The 23,057-nt window shown below is 39.5% G+C and overlaps 1 protein-coding gene across 1 annotated transcript in view; it reads right to left on the minus strand.

The window, feature by feature from the left end:
- The window catches only part of pcbp4 (poly(rC) binding protein 4), a 33,013-nt gene that overhangs the window by 2,295 nt on the left and 7,661 nt on the right, over window positions 1–23,057 (minus strand). The window contains exons 2-12 of the mRNA XM_077721434.1: window positions 17,312–17,501; window positions 16,812–16,835; window positions 15,426–15,458; window positions 13,763–13,879; window positions 10,470–10,601; window positions 9,187–9,315; window positions 7,210–7,284; window positions 5,597–5,668; window positions 3,748–3,789; window positions 3,593–3,668; window positions 2,978–3,027 (exon numbers count right to left, since the gene is read on the minus strand). Coding sequence (XP_077577560.1) covers window positions 2,978–3,027; window positions 3,593–3,668; window positions 3,748–3,789; window positions 5,597–5,668; window positions 7,210–7,284; window positions 9,187–9,315; window positions 10,470–10,601; window positions 13,763–13,879; window positions 15,426–15,458; window positions 16,812–16,835; window positions 17,312–17,419 — 858 coding nt within the window. The 5' untranslated portion in view covers window positions 17,420–17,501. The remainder of the gene's footprint in view (window positions 1–2,977; window positions 3,028–3,592; window positions 3,669–3,747; window positions 3,790–5,596; window positions 5,669–7,209; window positions 7,285–9,186; window positions 9,316–10,469; window positions 10,602–13,762; window positions 13,880–15,425; window positions 15,459–16,811; window positions 16,836–17,311; window positions 17,502–23,057) is intronic.

The raw sequence follows: 23,057 nt of genomic DNA on the forward strand, positions 1-23,057 counted from the left end.
TCTACGATGGAGTACATTTATCACACAAAACATAAAATTAGAACCCAAATAAATATGTGATGCATCTTAGGTGAACCAAGGGGGCCATCTACAATAAATCCAACATATCTTAGTAGAAAACTATAATCATAAATCATATAGCAGACATAAAGAAAAGCACTTTGAGTATTGCAATAACATTGTCTGAAGTGAGTTGCTCATCCATCCATCCATCCATCTATCATGGATGTCAAAAGCATTTTTTTGCTCTCCTGGGGCCTGCTTTAATTGCCTCTGAGTGTGCACGGGCAAAAGAGAAGACAGAAGGCACATTTGCCTCTCATTAATCTGAGTGGCTAAAAGGTTATTGATTTCTCCGAGTGGCCGCGACTTCCCAAACAAATCTCTTCCAAAACGCACGCCAGTGAGACGCATCTCCTCACTAATGGAAAACATGATGGAAAAAAACAACTCCAATATCTATCAGACATTGCCCTCAGCTGGGAAAGACAACTGGAGACTGGAATTGCGGAAGCTTCCAAAATACATGCGCCGTGCGATTCACTCAAAGAGGAGCCGGCTTATTACCAACAATAGATATTCAACAGAGGGCGTGTATCAGCTCAAGTGCAGGGTGTCAGGCTCGCTGGCAGATATATAGCTGGATGGGGGGGTTGGTGAGAAGGCAAGCGGGTAGACAGTGATGAAGCACTTGTAGTATGTGTGTGCGTGTCACGGCTTAGTGACGGCTGACGCATCGGCCCAAATACACAAACGTACGCGCCGCCCATGCCGCTCTTGTTCCTGCGTTTGGCATTCCTTTCCTGGGAGGTAAGTAGCCTGTTGGGCAAAGGCTGATTTGTCACACAGCGGCCCGCTCTGTCTCTCTGTGTCTGGCTATTCTTAACTCGGGCGGCACTGGGAACAGCCTGCCTAAAAAGAGTAAGTCTAGAGACAATGGCCGGCACGGAGCCCCAATCACAGATAACACCTCCACCACCCAACTGTGAGTCCCAATCTCCTCTGGCCTTTCACTGCAGCTGTCGGTGGATGCCAGCTGTCACCAAGTTTTGTTGCAGATGACAGCAGCTTTCCTTCCAAAAAGCCTGTAGGAAAAAGCTCAATATGTTTGCCGCTACATGCAGCGTGCCATCCACTTCCTGCTGAGCTAGTCATCGGAGGGGATGCAGGAAAGGGGATGCGATGGGTAGTGCGCAGCCATTTCTCTTCGGGCAAACTCTTTGTGGAGCTTAAGTACGCTATCCTATTCGCCGTGTGTAAGCACTTTCTCAGTGCATCACAGGGAGAGTGCGCCTCTGTGTTCATTGCACCTATGAGGCGGGGGGCTGGGGGCTCGGGGGCTCAATCGTGCCTGTAAGTCCTCTTTTATGGAACAATGGCTGAAGCTTACAGCTGTCCCCGTCACATATAGAACTGCTATACCTCATTCAACTGATGCATTGTACCACTTTGGGCTTTACCTAGAGAAGAAAAAAGCCTTTTTGAGCATTTTAGAAATTTGGCTCAAGGTTTGCAGGCGTGTAATCAGGATTCATCTATCCTATGCTTACTTTTGCTCTTGTTCTCTAAAATTTTAGACAAAATTTGTCTTTTTTTGCTGACAAAGTGGAAGGGTTGACAGTACAGACCTAAGGGAGACCTATAAGTAGCAATATTTGTAAAACAGCACAAGCTTTAACTCCTGCATGGACAAATTATACATTGTTATAAATGTATAATTGTTTTTATTACATTCCTAAAGGAATATATAATAAAAAAATGATTTTAAGTAAAATGAATGATTTAATACTGCATCCATTTGTCAATAAAATTAAAAATCTAATTGAAAAAGCCATGAGTAGTCGAAATCATTCTCAAAAGCACGTCTATTGCTGGTTGTTCGTGTTTTCTATATCATTTTCCTTTCTTTTACTAATGACCACATCATACCCTGTTACACGGGCTGGTGGTAAATGAATTAAGATGATAACTTTTGAACAGATGTCTACTGTGAAGATCACTGAGCCTGAAAGGGTTAAATTTTTCACTCTGATGGGGGCTTTTAAGGACGATTATGCAGGCAAGATTTCAATGCGACATCACTGCTCCAGTAGAAAGAAATTAAATGTCTTCGAGCACAAACGTGTGTTAACAACGGACAAATTTGAATAAAATGACCAAGTTAACAAGCACTGAAGAATAAAAAGAGATAAAAAAAATTAAAAAATCATACATTTTGAAGAAAAAGCAAATAAACCCTAATTCTTCCTTTTTAAAACCTCCCCACTGACCTCCCAGTTTGCATCTGCTAAAAAGTAAACTCTTGCCCTTTGAAGCTACTTATTTGTGACCCAATTTTCAAAGCCTTATTTTCTCAGTGAAATGGTTTGAGCTTGCGGCAGAGGAAAGTCAGCAAAGGAGGTGGCAACACAATGTCAGGATTGATCCTTTCATGGGATTAAGAGAAATGTAAAGACACCACCTTTAATCTTTTTGCAATACTGTTGCAAAAAAACAGTTTCCTTCTCATATTGATATTTCAGTAGGTTGGAATTACATTAGGAAACTACTTACATTATTACGTATTGTTTTTTTTTTTTAAATCATTACCATTATTGAGAATAAATGATGCCAAGTTGAATCAAAGGGTACTGAATTGTGCATTTATATTGGCTACCCATGGAGGAAAAGGATATTTATCTGCTTCCTTATTGGCTGTTTTGACAGCAGACAGTTTCTAAGTAGGTCAGGGAACATGAGAGGATTTACACAGCACTCGCGGGAGCCAGTGGAAGGCACTGCAATGCAGCCCACACAATCAGGCAAAAGAACCCCTAGCAGTTGAAATCCCTTTAACCTTGGGTTAGGATGAGGTTCAAATAATGAGTAGAATTAGCTAAAGAAGCCCTCGTCATTTTTTTTTAAGTCACACCAGTCAGTAGGGAGCAGTAGAGAGTGGGTTTAATCAGCGGGTAGGAAAAGAACAAGGTTTGCTTACATCATTGGGGATAAGCAGCTCTTGAGATGTCTGCGCATTGGCTTCCATCCCTGGCAAGAGAATGCACAAGCATCATTTCAACTATACATGACACATTTAGAATGCATATTCTCAATTTGTACAGAAGTTAAACACATTTTTAAAAAGAGAGGAATTTTGGGACGACGTCTATACAAGATGAAGTACATTTAATAGTTTTAGTACACGTTTTAAGGCAGAATTTTGTTGTGGCCATCCAATCACCGCCACAAGGAGACAAACAACCATTCATGCTCAGACCCATACCTAGGAGCAATTTAGAGTGTCCAATCAGTCTACTGTGCACTTCTTTGGAATGTGGGAGTAAACCGGAGGACCCGGAGAAAACCCACACAGGCCCTGGGAGAACATCCACACAGGTGGACCGGCCTGGATTTGAACCCAAGTCTCCCACTGTGATGCCGAGGCGCTAACCACTCATCCGACGGACCGCCCATCTTGGCTGCCTAATTGTAATATTTTATTTAATCTAACTCTATGTCTCTTATGTACAGATTTTTTATGAATATTTACCCAACTCATCTGAAGGATATTATGTAAATAAAAGACAATTGTTAGGCAATTGTTTGGTCATACCGGGGATGATAGTCGAAGTGGGTTGGGCCACCGGGTTGAGGCCTTGCTGCATTGACAGTTGATGGAGTTTGGCCAACTGTGAATCAAGTACAAAGGCCACTGTAATGACGCATACTTAAGTGGTAGTTTCTACTCAGATTATTGTATGCACTCACCTCTGAGTGTGGAATGCCATATTGGTTTTGCAAAGTGTAGGCCTGCAAAAGAGCATCCTGCATTAAATAGATTGAGGCAATAAAAGACAGCAGGCTCACAATGACTGTGCACTCTCTTACTGGAAGAGCTTCAATATTCAACACAACCGACCACAACAAATGCTGTTGGTACCTGCGATTTGCAAACTTTACATTATATGTCTGTGACAAAAATCACAAAAAAATGTGTTTATAATCTTCTTTTCTGCCAGGATGTTTTAGTCCAGCTTCATTTAACACTCTTTATCAAACTGGCCTATTTTAGCAATTTCCATTGTGATGTTTAATATCTCTTGTTTGGTAGTGAAGATGTACATATATAGAAAGGTGCAAAAATAATACTTTTCTTGTTGTTTTCATTACATTGTTAGTAAAGCTGATCATGTTTGCAACTCCCAGAAACTTGTGGGTTCAATCCTCTTTTCTACTTGATATAAATGGAAATCCAGACTCTTCCATTTGTTACTCCACTTTGGAATAAACGACAAAGAATTATTGATTCCGCCAAGAACAATCTTGATTCTACATTTGCTTTCAATCATCAGCAAATACGAAATATAAAGATAAGGTCATTTCTTTTCAAAAAGAATATTTCCTCATTCATGCAGTTTCATGCTTAAATCCAATGGGCCATTTTATCTTGCTGCGCACACCTTTTCTACCAGAGGCAACAGAATCCATTAAAAGTATACATGCACATCTTATTCTCTTTGCTAAATTTGGATTGTACTCAATCATCCATGTCATGCATGTATGTGATATAAAGTTAGATTATTGAAGTCTGTATTGTTTGACGCTATCCATCAGCCCCCGCTCGGCACCTCCCCACTCTGCCGTGTAATTAGTGAGGCTGGTGTCCATGCAGCCCGCCCGCCCGCCCGGCCGGCATCAATATATTTCTGGTCAGAGCAGACGGCACTCAGCTTAACTCAATTCTGCCTGACGCCAGCAGTCTGCCCACTATCAAGGGTCCATCCATGCTCATAAAGTGGAGATAAGAGCTCCCCCTTAAAATGCATCATTCATGCTGCCTTCATACCCAAAAGTAGAAAATAAAAACAAGCATTAGAGCAATAAACTTGCTCTCTATTGCCCAAGGTGGATTGTAGTAAGATGCGACATTTTTAACTTTTTTTTTTAACAATTTAACTTTATCGAGAGAATCTATGTGTCAGTTGTTTTATTGCTTAATAATTTTACCTTTTCAAGTATTTTGGTTGAAAGAAAATCTTACTTTTACTCCATGATTTTGGATGACAGTGAATTTTGAACTCAACTCGAATGTGTCCATCTAATATTATTAATATATATGTTTCATATTACATTATAAAACATCATATTTTATTACACAGAGTACCCACTGAAATAATTCTCCACAGGACTCATGTCATACTATTCTTCTTTTTTTCTATATTCCACATTTTCTGTTTCCTTTTTTTTTTCAGAACCAAATTATCAGTATCCTTACAGAATCTATATTCGTCGCTGTCACCGAATATGAATATTTCTCTGCCGGCTCCATGAAAAGCAATGCCAGACAGAAAGAAAAAAAAAAAAAGAAAAGATTTGGCGTCCCATTTCAGGAGGGGTTATAGCTCTTATGACAGACTGGAACAATAGCTGCAGCTTCCACTCAGCTGTTGTTTTTAATGCCGCATGCCAGAGGATGGACTGTTTTAAATTTGGACCAGCTACCCGAGCTTCTCCACAAGCCCTAACATTTGTAGAGGTGGGCTTATTTTTCAAAAGATTGTTTAATATTGATACAACAAGAATTATTCTTAGACTTGACAGGAATGACATTACATACCTGCTGCAGGTCAAGGCCACCTTGAGTGACTGAGTAGAGAGGGTGAGGTGAGAAATCTGATGCTTCAAACACCTTGAAATACATGAGGGAAACAAGAGGAGCCATTAACATTTGTAATTTCTTGTATTATTATTCTCTATTTGGAAAAATGCCATTTGAAATAGATGTTTTTGATTGATGTTGCTTATCAGTCTATGCTTCCCATTATTTTGAGGATATTTATTTTATTTTATCAAAAACCAAGAACAAGCATTGTTAATGGAAAAACAGCAAAATGAAGAACAACAGGCTAAATAGGCATCTATTAACTTTTTTTTATATAACTTTTGCTTAAAATAAAAAAAACACGACAGGCCCATAGTGGACAGAGGCAAAAAAACATGAGTTGAACTTGAATATTAGTCAATAGCGCAGCTAAACTATGAAAGATTTGCGACTTATACTCCGAGAAATACGGTAGTTTTTTTTGCATGGTTCTGGGACCTGCACTTGTGACATTTTGTCACACCTAACAGGTTTATAAGCAATGGTTCATCCTCAGAGCCTTCCCTTCTCCTCATCATTCCCCCGGACAAGTAATACAAACATCAATTATCACTGGGCGGCCGTTATTAAAGTCATCTCTAGCTGACCTCTCGGGCTTAATTTGAAAGCCTATTATGAGGCATATCGCAAACATAACACCATTCCGTAAAGCCAAGAAGTGTGCCAGAACCTCTGACAGCTATTCTGAGTATTCGCACACCGCTGTAGCCCGCGGAGATGGTGGCAGGTCTCCGGTCTCACTTGCTAATCTTGTGACTGACTCCATGGAAGAGTGGATATGTGTGCCTTCCGTAAAAGCAGCATACACAAATGTACACAAATCCAAGAAGCCCGCAAGGCTGCAACCAACACTCGATTTGTGCTAGTGGCTCATTGAGTCAAAGTCTGGATTGTACTTAGAATGAGGAAAGGTGGAAAAAGTCCTTATAATAAATAATTGAAAACCTTTTACGTGTCCAAAGCATTAAAATACAACAATGCTCTTTTGTAGCCAATTTATTTAAATATTTCTAAAGAGAATGTCTAGATGTCTTCCTTAATTCTTTAAAGTTAAGTTACAGAAAACCTCCCGACAACAACGCTGTGCTAAATTTAAGAACTGTTTTTCACTTTTTTCATTTTTCATTGCATTTTAGGCATTGCTAAAACTGTGCTGATTTGAACCTGTGGACTTGATTGCGTTGTTGATTATCCGGCCTGATTGCAATTTCCTGTTTTTATTTCATTACACCTACAGACAATTAGCAGCAAGCTACCATCTGCAAAATACATTCATCTCTAGCATCAAAAAGTTTGCATCATTTTTAGAGAATTGCTAGATGTTTTTAAATTAAATAGCAATGGTGGACTATACTTTATTTATTTTTATATATTTATATATCAAGCCTTGTTGTTTATATCCTCAAAATCGGGTGTGTCAACACTTAATTTCATCCTTTTTTTTGCATTCTTTTCCTGGAACCTTCCACACTAGGGTTAATGTGTAAAGTAATTTAGTTTTCTATATTCCGTACAGCCCTCAGAATTCCCCATTACAACAAATAAAGTAGCAAAATTTTCTGTCTCACCTGGTTGCCTGCGATGAGGAGGGCGGCTGGCGAAGGGCTCGGCCGATAGGGGATGGTGGCACCCTTTGGGGGGGACTAAGGAGCCAAAAAAAGAGGAATAAGTTGTGAGAAGCAAACCTTTATAGGTGACACTGCATGCCAAATACAGAGGCCCTGAAAGCCAATGTGGCATGTTGCGCTACATTAAAGCACAGTAACAATTAATGATGTTCTAAACTGCTAATGAGCTTTTCCCCATGTTCTTGTTTTTCTTTTGTTCAAATTGGTCGTTCCTTGAATAACAGCAGCTCTGCAGAGAATGATAGCTCAGAGCTTTGTTTCCCATCAGCCTCCATTCGGGCTCCTACGTGAACAAATCAAGCATCAATTGCCGACCAGAAAAAGTGTTTATATATTGTGCACGACACGGTTGGATGTAGATATCATCTGGTTAACGGCAGCGTTGATCCCACAGTTTTGAGGGGGAGGGGTCTTGAAAATGTAGAGCATCTTTATAGCAGGAGCAGTCACAGCAAATTCTTTGTATAACTTTGCATAATTTAAATCTTGGAGCCCAAAGCAAGAAGCCGCTAGTGCTGAATCCCAATGCAGCCAGCTTGCTTTGAAGAAAGACCCCGCAAACTGGATCAAACTAGCAATTAGTCAGTCAGGTCCAGCTGTAGCACTGAAACAAAAAGAACTTGTGCACTTCCGTGAAGGCACAGGCGGGGAATTGTGCTCGGGGATGTTTTTTTTTTTTCGGATAGGCACACCGGTTAGCTCAAGAGAGTTGTTGAGCCGGTGTCTAAAGGTGGGCAGACTGGCTGTGGGCCACTTTCACACTGTCTTCTGCAATGTCACAATCCCCAAGCATGACAAAGGAACTTTTTGACTCTCATGTGACCCTCATTCTATTTCCAATACGCACTACAGTTTATAGATGTGTGAAATAATGCACATTATTGGATTCAGCCATGTGTCAATCAAGGTACTCATTTTGACTTGTTGGAAAATCATGTTAAGATTGTGGAGAGATATTTTGAAGAAAATTGTAATTAAAATGAAAAGATTAGCTTCAACTATTTAGTGTAGAACACTATAATTTGATTAATCAACAGTTAAACCATTCTGGAATAAATCAACAATTATTTTGATGATCTTGTTTCTGCAGCCCTCTAATATTTGTGTTTCGTGAAAATGGAATATTTACAAACATCTGCTTTTACATTTGAACATGTGCTGCCCATCTTCTGAAAGGTTTCAGACCAAACCAGTGAGTAAGGGAGTTGAATGTATGCACCCGCCTATACTGTGCAACAATGCGTTTGAAATGATGCTATAAAACTACTCTAAGAAAGGCCAGCAGCAATTCGAACAGTGCACCCAATCACCAAAGCACATGCAAGTGTTCTTGCATGATTATTTTAATTTAATCTCTCCATTCACAACATACAAAGTTTTATTACTGAACGATGACACGGTGAAAAAATATTCATTTCTGGCCTTTCAAAAATCTTTGCACGAGCGTTAAATTGCCGAGAGGTCCACCGTCTCAGTACCTTTTTAGTTATCTTGTCATCCCAATTTTTTCTCTCAATGTGAATCAGTAAATTATTATTATTTTAAAGTTCAGGCTGAAGAAGCAGCTTTTTGAATTGAGATTTTACCAAGAACTATTTTATCTCTCCATGTTAATTTTCACTTCAATTTCATCATTTCCCCCTTACTAGTATGATTATACTTGTCGAGAAACCTGAAAGGGAAGAAATAATTCACTTCTCAAGTTTTTTTTTATATAATAGCCTCAGCCATGTTACCAGTTTTATTCAATTTATCTTTTTTTTATAGATTTTTGTTTGTTTTATAATATATTTCTACTTTCCACCTTTCAGGAAGCCATGTGCACTGGCTAAATAAATAACTAACATTTGATTGGTTGATAGATGCATCACCCTGTTATATGAGAGGTAAAATAGTGACAGGAGGTGTGTTTCCTACCTCCAGGATGACTGCACAGATGAGTTTTACACACTGGATTACAGAGTCCTGATTCCCAGATATCGTCACTCCTCTCTCAGTCGAGTTGGGTAGCAAATCCCCTGCCACCTGTATTTGAGCTCCGGTGCTCTACAAATGATAGGGAAGGTTCCAAAGGAAGATTAGGTTGATAAGACAAGCCGTAGTAATTACACTGCCGCAGCTTCTCTGTGTGCATCGCTGCTAGCCTGATGACCTTCTTCGTCGGAGATAAAAAAGAGCGGCCATGTTGCGGTATATTTAGCGAAGTGAAGCGCAATGCTCTTAATGACTCCGCCACTGAGGCAAAGACTATAAATTTATCATGCAGCTGATGTCACCGTGCGACTGTGAGTTATTTAAAAGGCACAAAAAATGTACTGCAGAGTACTGCAGAAAATATTTTGTAAGGCGCCGCCAACATGGCAAACATCCTAGGCTGCAAGATGTGCTCGTTAAACCCGAAGGGTTTAAATGGGATAATAAAAATTTTTAAAAAAAAACAATGTCACATGCTAAACCGCTTGATTCTATCCTGTTTCAGTAAATAGGCCGTTTTCGGTAATTCTATGAGCAAATTGTTTCCAAACTAATGGATGTAATCATCTGATCTCAACTATCCCAAGAGATGTTCATGCTCTAATTGTTCCATCTCCGTTTTATTTGCTTACCTTATCAACAGAGTTTTGATTTGACTCCAATCAGCTGTGCTATTTTAAATTTCCCATGTCTGAACGTGCTAAGCCTTGAAACATTCACATTCCTAGAGGATGAACACTTGTTTAGTCAGTGTCATGGTCAGTTCAAAATCAGTATTTCATATATTTAAAACTAATGACCTGCCCATCAGTCTCAATTGTACTTTAGGTGACTACATTTTATTTTATTCCGAATATGTGGCTGCTGCCTAGTGACCACATTAAAACGTTACATTTCATGCCAGTCATTTGCATTCTGATATGATCAATGCCCAGGAAACATTTTTAAGTCAATCTATTCTTTTTATTAACAATTAATCCCACTCATTTCGAGGATTCGATCCCAAGTGTGTCCTCACTGTGTACATTGAAATGAGTCCGTTACGCTTATTTTCATGAACGTCTATCAAGCTTTCTTTTTTTATCATATCAACAAATGTAAATGACTCAAATTTACTTGAGGCAATGGCAGATCATTTCGCGTATTTGTTGCAAATTTAAACTGACAAAAAGGATCTTCATTAGTTTGAAGTAGGTGTCTTTTTTTAACTGTGAGAGGAGACTTACCTCTCTGATTTCCTTTATCTTTGCCCCTCCTTTCCCGATAAGAGAGCCACACTGGCTGGCAGGTATGACCAGTCGTAGGGTGACTGGTGGCTTGGTGCTGATGGTACCGTTGGCCACCAGCGATGTCAGGTCCTGTTAAAGACACATGGGATGGGATATGTCAGTATGATGAGAAGAAGAAGAAAAGAATGAGTAAAACAGACAGCCCAGGTGCAACATAAAAGACAGCTGGGGGATCTAAACTCAATGTTTAAGGACATGCAACCCATTAATGGTACATAAGGTAGGCTGATTGGAGACTCTAACTTGCTCCTAGGTATGAGCGTGAGTGTGAATGCTTATTTGTCTCCTTGTGCCCTGCGATTGGCTCCAGCACCCCTGCGACTCTAAGGATAAAGCTGTTCAGAAAATTAGATGAAATGAAATCATCTTTAATTGGAATTTGCTTCTCCAGCAACATGGATTTGTCAACAAAAACAACCCCAAAAAATACTGTGTAAGGTTTCATTTCAGTCTGTCACACACAATACCTTTCTTTCTCTTCTACGTATTTTAGGTTACAGCCGTTTGCGGGTTTTGAAGGGCTTTCTTTGCCGCAAAGCCAGTAAACATCATGAGTGGGAGGAGACGGTGCAGTTAATTACTGAAAGGAGTATCTCATGAACCTTTGAAATGTAAATAGAGTTGGCTGTCTGACTTTCACTCATCAACATACAACCAATGCATGAGACAACGTAAAATGTTTGTGTGTGTGTGTGGGGGGGGGGGGGGGGTAGGCGGGGGCGTATTTGACAATCAAACCATCCTGAATACGGTAACCTCGAAAGACCGTATCTGCGAAACGTAACATCAAAATCACTTTCTAACCACCAAACATTAAAGTTGTGGTTCTTGCATGTATTTTTAGCCTCTCCAACAGGGCGCTGACGTTGCCTCTTTTAGGACTTATCTCTACAGTCACAAGGCTTTCTTGAATTGATCTAAAAATATCAGGCACATACCAAAACAACTTTGAACGTTCTGACATTTTGCTTGCAAATCAGTGCTGGAAAGAATTTTGCTAACAGGCGCAAACTGCCCCATTTGAGAAGCCATTCTCAGGATAATAAGTAACATACACACACATATACACACACACACAAGCACACTGTATTGCAAGTTTTAATCCCTGAAGTGTATTGTGTTGCCGCCAGGATGAATAGCCCTGATGACAAAAGATTATATGTATTGCTTTTATGTTGGCGGCACCATGACACCCGAGAACAAATAAACATGCATGATACTCAAGTGTGAGCCTGTTGTTATTAGAACAAATGCAGTTTGAAATTGTGTGAGCGCTTGTTACGAGCTGTCTCGTGTATTTTGTATTGCACGAAAGAGGAGGAGATGGTCGTTTGTTAATGAAAGTACGCTGATGAGTTCCAAACAAGTCGAACACTTGCGACCAGCTGGAGAGTCATATCCTTTGTTTTTTGTTTTTTTTTAATTCAAGTCAAGTGAGGTAGCCCACAGGGGTTCGATCAATACGTTGCTATAGAAACTAAAGAGGCAAGTGAGAGAAAAGAGTAGACCACTCTTCCTGTTTACTCATCACTGTCTCAGTGTCACCATTTTAATTAGAGGTGGGGGCTCTTATCACCATGGAGACAATTGACCGTATATCATTCATTGGTAAATGAATAAGAACATCCTTTAAATGGTAATTGATTCATCCAGTCAGCCAATCACGGAGCACATATAACCAACTCTTCACACTCACTCGTAAGTGCAATTTACAGACTTTAATCAACCTAAAGCATGTTCTTGCATAGTAGGAGTAAGCCAAATGGCCCACAAAATTTTAGGAAAACCGCCAAACATCACATAGGAAGGCTATAAATGGGATTCAAATTTCAAATATCTGATGATTACTTGCACATCATGCAAACAAAACTTAGTAATTCATTCTTAAAACAACAACACGGCATCAGTTATGTAGGGTATACATGCAAAAATCTCCACACATTCTTATGATATAACTCTCAAAAGGTGATGTAAGCAAAGATTATAAACGTATCTACTTTGTCATGAGCCAACAGAATGAGAGCATTAGATTATCACATTGTTTTATACTATATGTACAAATCCTAAACATATAGATTAATGCACAATTAATATATCTATCTAGGATAACTCATGTAAAAACTGCAGACTTTAATGCATTCAGCCACTATCTAATCCAAGAATTTCACCGTAAACGAGTAGGTTTTACCAACAATGTCCGCAAGCATATCACATTGTTGGAAAAATAACATTTCCCTCTCTATCAATATGTGTTTAGAGACTAATCGATAATGATGAGAGCACATTAGTGATGCTGCTGAGACGCGGCTCAGGAAATGATTTTTGTATCATGTTGAGAAATAGATTAGAGTACTCTTTCTCTCCTCCTCCTCCTCCTCCCATCAGAGGAACATTATTTTTTATTTATTCTGCCCAGGCCAACCAGGCCAGCACGGTGTGAGTGTGTTTAGCACATCCGCCTCCCAGTTATTTTATCGAGCATTCAATCCCCAGTGGGTCCTGTCCATGGGATTTCTCTAGTTACTCCAGATTCCTCCCACATTTCAAAAACATCCATGGTAGGCTGGTTGAACACTCTAAATCAGGGGTAGGGAACCTACTCTGCTCATTTGATGGGTGTATATGGCTCTTCGCAAACCTGTGTGGTAAAATCTGAGAACCGCTGGTGAGAGACCCAAGTCCCGGACGCACTGATGGGAGTGTCACGCCGGCACTGTGGCGCCGAAATTATCTCTAGCACCTTTTTAAATCCTATTTTTTCGTCGATAGACTCTTCTGCATGTATCTTCTCATTGGTACTCATTGATTAGCAACAGTGAAATAATGTTCTCAAAAGAATTCAGACTTTTTTTAACTTTCAAAGTGTTGAATTGAATAATAAATGCTCACTTTCCATGTATTTTGACTTTTAAATTCTGAGTATGGCTCTCAAGGAATAATGTTTGAAAATATGAATTGTTTATGGCTCTCCTCGTCAAAAAGGTTCCCGGCCCCTGCTCTAAATTGTCCTTACATGCGAGTGTGAGTGTGAATGCGATTGGCCGGCTACCAATTCAGGGGTCTCCACGCCTATTGCCTATAGTTTAATAGGATTGGCTCCAGAGAACCATTGTGTCTCTTGTGAGGACAAGCAGTACAGAAAATGAATGAAAGAATATTCTACCCCATGTTTTGGCAACTTTGTAAGACTCCTTTTCATTTAATTAAAAAAAAAACAAATAATTCATTACCTCTTCCAGTTTGTATGTGATCATTGTAAAGGCCCTGAAGACACTTTCTGTGGATCCAGTGATGGTGATGATCCTCTCTGGACATGTACCTTCTGAGATGTTCACCCGGGCACTGCTCTGTTGGGATAGAAGTCAAGAAATACATTGCTAGAAAATGGTCAATGAAACTCTGAATGGCTAATTTGGAATAACTGTGTGTTTTCATTACAGATACACGTACAAGCACACATTTTTGCAGCACCTAAGGTAATTTGGAATTAAGTCGGGCCTAGCATTTGATCAAGAAGGAATGAGAGACTGAAGGCTGAGAGGCAGCCAATCTGATTTATCTACTGCTCTGGAAATGGTTACGGCATTATAAATCATCTGCCTTCATTTGCTTCTATTCAGCGTCCTTGATTTCAAGGTTTCAGTCACATGCGCAGTGACAGGACAGGGATGTGTCCTCTGGGTCAATATCTCCAGTCATTCCAGTGAGTCATGCTCCAACAGTGACTGTGTGGCCCACTGGGGGGTGGAGAGTACAATGACGCCATGATACTCATACAGTTAGGAACACAAAGCTGATATTGGCTCGCACGATGATGGTATGTTTGGATAACCACTTTTGGACAAGTGTTCAGTCCAGCACCCTACAGGACTCCATTGTCGCATGACCTCACACTTCTATTTATCTATCTCATAAAGAACATAACATAAAATTTTCGCAACTAGAGAAGGAATCAAATGTACCTCTACGGTGTCGGACTAATTATCTTGCAACACAAGTCGAAAAAAACATGTTGGATAAGCCGCACCCTTGGGATTTATGAAAAGCGATTCAAGTAGAAAACTGCGGCTGCTAAACACGAAATGAATGAGATGGGGGGATTTGGTGAGTGAGCAGCTTGATAAGAAACAATCAAAGAAGTTTGGATGGAAACAACAGAAATACTTGAGAAAAATGCTCGTTGCACTCAGGTTTTTTGGATGTCCGTCCATTTGCTAATTAACAGCCTATTTCCTGGCAAAAGAGATTAGAAATTGATACATTAAAATCCTGGGGAAGAATAGCCCATTAAGACCCAGAATGTTCTCTTGTTGTATCGTAGTTTATAATTCGCTACCTCGCTCATGGGTGATTATTTTTATACGAAAACTAAAACAACTCATCTCCAGGATTGATTCTTGTTCCCACAGGGCAGAAGGAATAAACATTAAGGTTTTATGTAGAATGTAGTGTGTGTGTTATCCCTAAATGTTTGTAAAGCACTATTTGGTACATCAAACCAAAACAAACAGACATCAATAATGATGAATACTTTCTACCCTATGGAGTAGTAATACTTTCAGATTTAATTTATCTCTAGCTTCCATTGACTACGATACACGTCAGAGGCATTTTGTCTGGGACATTTGGCTGGAAATATGGAACACCTCCCAGTGTTGGACATCTATCGATCTCAATAGTTGTTTTCAATAGATTTAAACACATCAGATTTACACAACCCATGCGTACATGATATAAATTCATGTGGGATTGCAATAAATTAAGTTGATATTGTCAATGCACACACAAAATGAAATTTTAACAAGTCATAAAAAGAAAGCCGAGAGCAAAGATAGAGTTAACATAATAACAATGGTGAAATGTGATTGCAATTTTAGATGGTGTATAACATACCTCCTCACGTATTCGTTTCACAGTCTCTCCTTTCTGGAATGAAAGCAAAATGAAGGGCAGCTTTAAAGAAGAGCAATACGGCCTACTAGAAAGAAAAAAAAGAATATAGACTTCACAGTGTTCTTAGCTTTAAGATGTGTCAAGATATTTGAAAATAATTATCATCAAGCCTATTTAGAATTCAGCAGGAAGTAGTATTGCGGTGTTCTGATGCAATATGGTGTCACACAAAAAGCAGCATCAGACATTCATGTCAGAAAGGATACATGGCTAACTATTCTATATGTACTGTATACCTCCTAAAATTGACAGAAAAAAACATTCATCACGATCAAACTACTCTTTTCCTACGACTCAGGCATGTCCCCATCAACCCTATTTTTTGGACTTTTGTCTAACCACTGATGTTCTATGTACAAGAGTATCTTGAACACTATCATTTCCTAGATAACATGATTTTGACTTAATGTGGGTCTGCTGTCCTGTTTGTTATTGATGAGTTGAGGTGAAGTAGCTACTGCTGAGCTTCAGGTCAAGTACCTCTCTGTACAAAGCTCATCTGTCCCCTTTTGCTTCCCTGCTTATCATAGATTTCATCACAATCAAATAGATATTCTGAGTTTTTCTTTGTAGAAGTACTAAATTAAATGTGCACATATGGTGGAGTCTTAAGCTAGAAGATTGAATGATTTAAATACATTAAAATTATCTTTCTCTATTGAACTTAATATTTCCATGTCTCCCTGTGATAGATAGATATATACATAGATAGATAGATATATAAAAACATGACATTAGGATTAACGCAATTTCTGTAGACTGAAAAAGTAGCAATTTGACAGCCGTTTTGTGCAAACGTCATGTTGTGGCATATTGCAGCACATGTTGAGGAATAATTCGTGTCTGTAATCTTTCGATTGGCATGAATCTTTTTTTGTCGCTCCACCTTCTATCGATGCCTCATGCAGGTTTTTCATTACAGGGCAGCTGGGCCCTACCGAACTGACACCACCAGGGGCCAACGGGAAAGCATCCCTGGTGTTCGGTTTCATCAGAAGACTTACCATCAATACGATAATGTTTTTCTCTCTCTCTCTCTTTTGACGGATTGCTGTGTTGCATTAGAGATAATGGAGGCGGTTGCGGGGTAAGGTTTGAGGCAATTACATTTAGGCTGAGGAGATTCCAACCAGAGGGGCTTTCTGCTGACTTCAAATAAAAATAGGCAAGAAGGCGATGGTTTTAGAAAGACTTGGGGATCATAAAGGTAGCAATATGGGATAGAATTGAGAGCCAAAATGCAAATCAAAAGATCCCTCAAAAATGAAAAGTACCGCTGTGAAATAATGCGTAATGTTATATCCAAATAACTAGAAGAAAGCTTACCTTTCCTATGATGCTGCCAACCTCCTAAAATACAAATATAAACACAAACTCAGAACATCAAGCAATCATTGCAGTGTGTGCCATTTGCAGGCACGTTACATTCAATGCAGATGAGCCATTTTACTTGCACTGATGTGTATAAGTATGCTCTTTATAGTGTGTCTGCGTGCATGGTTTCTTGTTCTAGGGCCCTCACTTTGCCTTTTTAAGAGCCTACTGTGCATAGCATCTATATTTCATTAAGCTATGAATCTCTTATGATTGAGCCAGATGCACTTTGCATGGTAACAAAGGACCATGCAAAAGGAGAAACTACACAACCAGAGTGTCTATCGACTGTAAATTGCTGGGGATGCTCGGCTGCTAAAATTTGTTTCCAATTTTATGGTTTAATAATGGCTGCCGAGTGATTTTATAATATAGCGGTTACTGATCTGAAAAAATAAAACTCATTCTGTAATTTCTTTGACAAGTGAGGTACGTGACACAAACACTTTTACCTTTCCATGCATGAGCAGTCGTAATGTGAGGGTCACTCCCAAGCCCCCGTCTCCAAAGTCCTGCTCACAGTTCATAGTGAAATGGGAGTGGCGCGCAGGGAGACGCATGAACAAGGCTCATCAGCTGGTCACACACTCAAACCGAGGCCGGCGCTCCTTGGCTGGCTCTCTGAGGTCCTTCAGTGCTTCCCTAAAAGAGAAAAAAAGAAAGAAGCTGAACTTTATCCTATCAGAATACGACCAGGGACACAAGTATACTCATCATTCATGAGTTATCAATACACTTACACAGTAAATAATGGTGATATAATTATTATTACTATTATTTTGATGATATAAAAACATTTTTATTGCAGTATAATTGCTTCCTTGAAGTGACTGGGGTCGACCTCTTGTTCAGTCTGCCAACAAATTTGATCCCCAGGGCTTCTCTCAAAAGTAATGACCAAGCTCATTTAAGGGAAATTGTGTGTCTTTATCTGACAGTGTTTTGTTCTAAATGACTTTCAGGGAAAATAGCAAAATCATTTCTCTTTCTTCTTATCTTCTTTTATTAGTTTGCCTGATACTGAAACATAACAGTCATAAGAACACCTCAGTGTGTACAGGATATTGACCAGGAGGCTTGGCAGTGTCAAAAATGTGTTCAAACTAATGGGCAAGACTTTCATATCATAAAACACTGTGATGGACTCCACAATTTTGGAGGGTACCACTTGTTTCAGTTATTGTTTTTTTTATTTACATTCACTCATGCCATGCTATTTTTCATAGAAGTGTGTGATGAAATCCGTGAAGTTCTGCTTGTAATGGCTTGTTTGTTGTTAGAGAACAATCTCATATGTCATTGCCCCCAGGTTAGGCAGTAATACTGGAAGTCACTCAATATAGTTTCCGAATATGATTTCTTTTTCTGCCAACTACAAGCAGTACCGTTTACAGCAGATTTGCAGAACTCACTTTTATGTACAAGATCAAATCACAGAAAAAAACAAAAAATAAAATCAATGAGATAGTGGAGGTATAAAAAAAATTCTACATTGTTTTTTTTATGATTACGTTTCTTTTCATGAAACCGTTCTTATTTTATATCCCTTTAGTAGTTCATGCACGCTGCATATTTTCTCCAGTAATACGGTAAATGTCAACAAGAAGGTAATTGATGCCTATCAGCTTTTTTTGAAGCATGCAAATTCAGTGTTGCCCAGAACAAGTCCCGATTATACTTTGTTTGTTTTGTCTTTTATGTAACTGTTATGGCTGTGGTGTTTAGAGCATTGGCCTCACAGTGAGGTACCTGCTTTCAAATCCAAGTCGGCCTCTGTGGGTTTTCTCCGGGATGGAGCGTTGGGATTCGCTGGAACTATTATAGGTGCGACTGTATGAAAAAGGCAGGCAAGCGTCGGTTCGATTCCCGATCTGTGGTGGTGTGATTGTGAGTGTGAATGGTTGTTTGTCTCTTAGTGCCCTATGGCTGACTGGCGATCAGTCTAGGGTGTACATAGTCAGCATTTCGCCTGAAATCAGATGTTATAGTGCCCGGCATCCCAAATTGTTGAGGCTCCCTTTAATGATAAACATGAATGATTTTTTTTTCTAATAACAAAGGGCAAACTATGTCCATTGTTTCTTTTTATTGTTGGTTCAGAGGTATATTAGAAGCCACTCAGTCCAGGGAAGGAAATTCTGAGAAGCCCAACAGACCTCTGAGGTTTTGTCTTTTGGGAATATAGTATGTCTGTACTGTGTTTCAAGGCAATCCATTCAATAGCACTAAAATGAGAGGCACTGGATTTTATTGGCAATTTAATGACACTTGGTAACAGGAAGCTCTCTTCTTGGACTAATCAAGGTCAATTGTTTGCTGAGAGTATTCTCAGCGAATTGCTGTGTCGTCGTGCGTACACTCCTGCTCTGCTGACTTTGCTGGACATGCTCTTGTGGCGCTCTGATAAATCTGCATGAAGTCAAGAATGTGAGCCGATCATGTTTAATAAATGGGTATTATTTTAGATGAGATCCAAGTCCCGGGAGACGTGTTGTAGGCCGCTTTATTGCTTTGCTTACTGCATAAGGCCATTACTGCTTCACTGGTTTATTTATGCACTTGAAGCCTGCAAAGACACGCTCTGATGCCCGCACACATCCCTCTTAAGATGTCATAAAGCTTGACTGCCTGTATGTGTTTATTTCTCCGTGGGCCAGCGTGCCGTGCCAATCCATCAGTAAATAGTAAGAGCAGCAAAGAGTCATTTTACCGGATTAAATTGCCACAAATCAATCGAGCTCCGACTCGGAACTTGTGACAGTCAAAAGTCCATCAGCGTGTAATTTGCATTTATTTCAAACTTAGGTCAAGAGGTCGAGGAAAATATTTGCTGGCTGTCAGCTGCGGAAACGAGCCAGAGTCGTTATAATTTTAACATTTGCTTCATGTGTGCAATACACGTGTTATCACAAAGCACATTTGTGCAATAGGGGGGTTAATTTCATTACGCTTGGGCACCAAAAGGGCATGTCTAATTCATAAGTGATTTATTATATTAAAACTAACAGATGGAGTCATCAGTATGTACAGTTCTGTGGGTTGATAAGAAGGCATGTGTTCTGTGTCCGGGCAAGGGCGGGGACCATCACAGATCCTCATTTACAGAATCTAAAGCAGTAGGATTCCAAGATGAATAGAGTTTCTTTGTTTCCCATTAGGCCTGCTTGTATAGAAAAGAGAATTAGCAAAGCCAAGACTGTAGAGCCAAAGTCACGAGTCATCACCAATGTGTTCTGACATATTCCAGAGCTAAGGAGGAACCGGGCAGTTATGGGAAAAGAACAGCAGCAATCAAAAGGAATCAGTGACTGGGATTCTCCATTTGATGAACAATGTCATGGGAACTAATTTTACGCAGTGGGATAACAAAGATTCTAATTATTAATGTGTATGTATAAATTAGAATCCTTTGAAGCATTTTGTTCTTAAATTTAAGGAAAGATTTTGAAGGTCTTGAATGTGAAATAAGAACTTTGGCTATTTTTTGGCTAATTTTTGGATGCTGTGGTGCACCATATTATAAGCAGCACCACAAAAAATGTTTTATTATTGTGTTATTTGTAATTGTGTTTGTTCATAAATAATATACAATGGATTATAAACTTCAGGTATCTACTTTGTATTAAAATATACTTACGCGAGAAGACATGGAACTTATTGGCACTATAAACCGCAGAGTTCAAAGCAGGTAAACAATAAGTTGTTCATATTCCAAATATGACAATAGTATTTTGCCTACAGTGTTTGGATATCAAAAAGGTCAATTGTACTGAATGACCATTGAGACCAATTTGGCAGTGTTTCTTCCTAATCCAAATTGCGTGACTGTTCACAAGTGGTTAGCACATCGGTCTCACATTTCTGGGGTCAAGGATTCGATCCTAGGTGGGTCCTCACTGTGTAGAGTTTGCATGTTCTCCCTGGGCTTGTGTGGGGTTTCTCCGGCACTCCGGTTTCCTCCCACATCCCAAAAACACACAGAGTAGGCTGGTTGAATACTCTAAATAGCCACTAGGTATGAGTGTGAGCGTGAATAGTCTCCATGTGGCCTGTGATTGGCTTGCCACCGATTCAGGTGTCCCCCAACTGATGTACATGTATAACTAGGATTAGCTACATAATTTATCTTCTTGCCATACATCATGAGGATTTTAAAGTCTGAGGGGCCAAACTAAAGGACTGAAGAGCACAATTGGTCGGTCGCTTCTCTCTCATGAACCAGAGTGTTAATCTAAATCTTTCTCGGTAAACATGGCGAATCGACTACATCAAAGTTGACCTGACTCAAAGCATCCCATACACATTTTTCTGTAGCTTGAAGAGTAAACCCCCTTGTGTCATTTTCCCTCTAAGCATCCATGCCTGAAAGACAGATGAGATGAAAAGAAAACTTTACAACTAGTCTCGAAGACGCCACAGCCCACACCTGTTCTCAAACAAATGCCGCAATCGTCAAACAGATGACCGACTGCTTTAGCTCATACCGAATGCACCCTCGCTAATGCCTATGGTGAAAGATGCACTCAGGGTCCCCCTCTGCTTTTAGAACATAAAGGAGGTCGGCCCTATTGAGTGTTTACTTGGTAAATACACAGGGTTTCCCCAGGGTTTCAGCACATAGAGAGGAGTATGTGACAGGGTGTCAACGTGAGTACACGTGCAATGGCGAGGGCATGAGGTGGAAGACCCTACACGCGCAAACTCCCCACCCCTACAACACACAAATATATACACCAAACAAAGTCGTATACACGTTCAGCTGTTGAGATGAAAGAAGCCAACTATTCACACACTGAGATGCATACAGGAAGTGGCTAGATGAAATGACAAAAGCAGACAGTCTTTGATCCAATGTAGCTTGTAAAAACACTATGGTTCGGTAATAGCTTTCAACAGAATATTGCTGTAATTATTGTGTTTTTATCTTCATCTTCTTCATCTGTTGTGTTTTCAGAGTAAAATGAGTCTATGAGCAGCATTGCATCCTTTTTCATGCACCAATTTTCACTCATTGAGAATGGAAAGGAATCAATTGCCTTTTGGATGATAAAATCACATCTCTCATGCCGTGGGTTGATTATTATTTCAGGTAATTCCCGGTGTATTTATGACTGATAAATATTGCATGAATTCAACTGGGTATGTCATTTTCTATAAATAATAAACACTAATCTAACTACTGGCTTGGGACACGATATCCAAATTCAAATTTATACTAAATATGTTTGACCAGCCAGCTGTACAAGGATGGCTTATTGTCATGAGAACATTTTCTGGATTAAAATAAACATTCTATTGTTGCATCCTAAAACTATATTTGCATCTGTGAAATGACACAATGAGAGCATCTTCTCCTGAGGCTTACACAGTGAGCAAAACATAAACAAGTATAAAAGAGGAATAAAAATGAGCATTCCATTAGTACTATATGCTCGTCTTCACTGGCGGACAGTTAGAAACTGTTGTCTTGCTCGAATTTAAAATGAGATCTTCCAGGTATAAACGTGCACAGAAATATGCGATACATAAGGATACGCACACGTAAACAAACTTCAGTGACATTTGCTACTCCTGCCTATACCTTGGAGACTATGCCGCTTTTACCACATATGTATACATCGCTAATGGCAATACAGGCAAGTCTGACTTCATGTAAACACTACTCAAATAAATTAGCAATATTTACGCTTGAACAATACAGTGTTCCCTCGGTTATCGCGGTTAATGGGGACCGGGACCACCCGCGATAAGTGAATTTCCGCAAAGTAGGGATGCCCCTTCAAAAATGCTTAATTTTAATTTAATTTAATTATTTATTTATTTTTACCCCCCTGTATATAGTACACCATATAGAATACGGGTAGAGAGAGTGAAATTCATCTTGTAACAAAAAAAAAAAACTGTAAAATATGTTGTCTCAATGTAATATTTGTATTTTTATTTTTATTTTTTCCTGAAAAAAATCCGCGAAGCTCAGTCCGCGGTGGCTGAACCGCGAAGTAGCGAGGGAACACTGTATTTGAAACTAAGATTTGCGTGTCATGCCATTATGACACAAATATCTATTCAAATGTTTAGTAAAATGTATGCATAATGTCCATGTACATTATAGAGTATAGACCCATTAAGCCGCTACTGCATACTCCAACACAACTTACAAACACACTTGAATACATCGTATTGATTAAGGCAAACATC

Source organism: Stigmatopora nigra, chromosome 1 (assembly GCF_051989575.1).
Source record: "Stigmatopora nigra isolate UIUO_SnigA chromosome 1, RoL_Snig_1.1, whole genome shotgun sequence".
In the NCBI taxonomy this organism is placed as follows: domain Eukaryota; kingdom Metazoa; phylum Chordata; class Actinopteri; order Syngnathiformes; family Syngnathidae; genus Stigmatopora; species Stigmatopora nigra.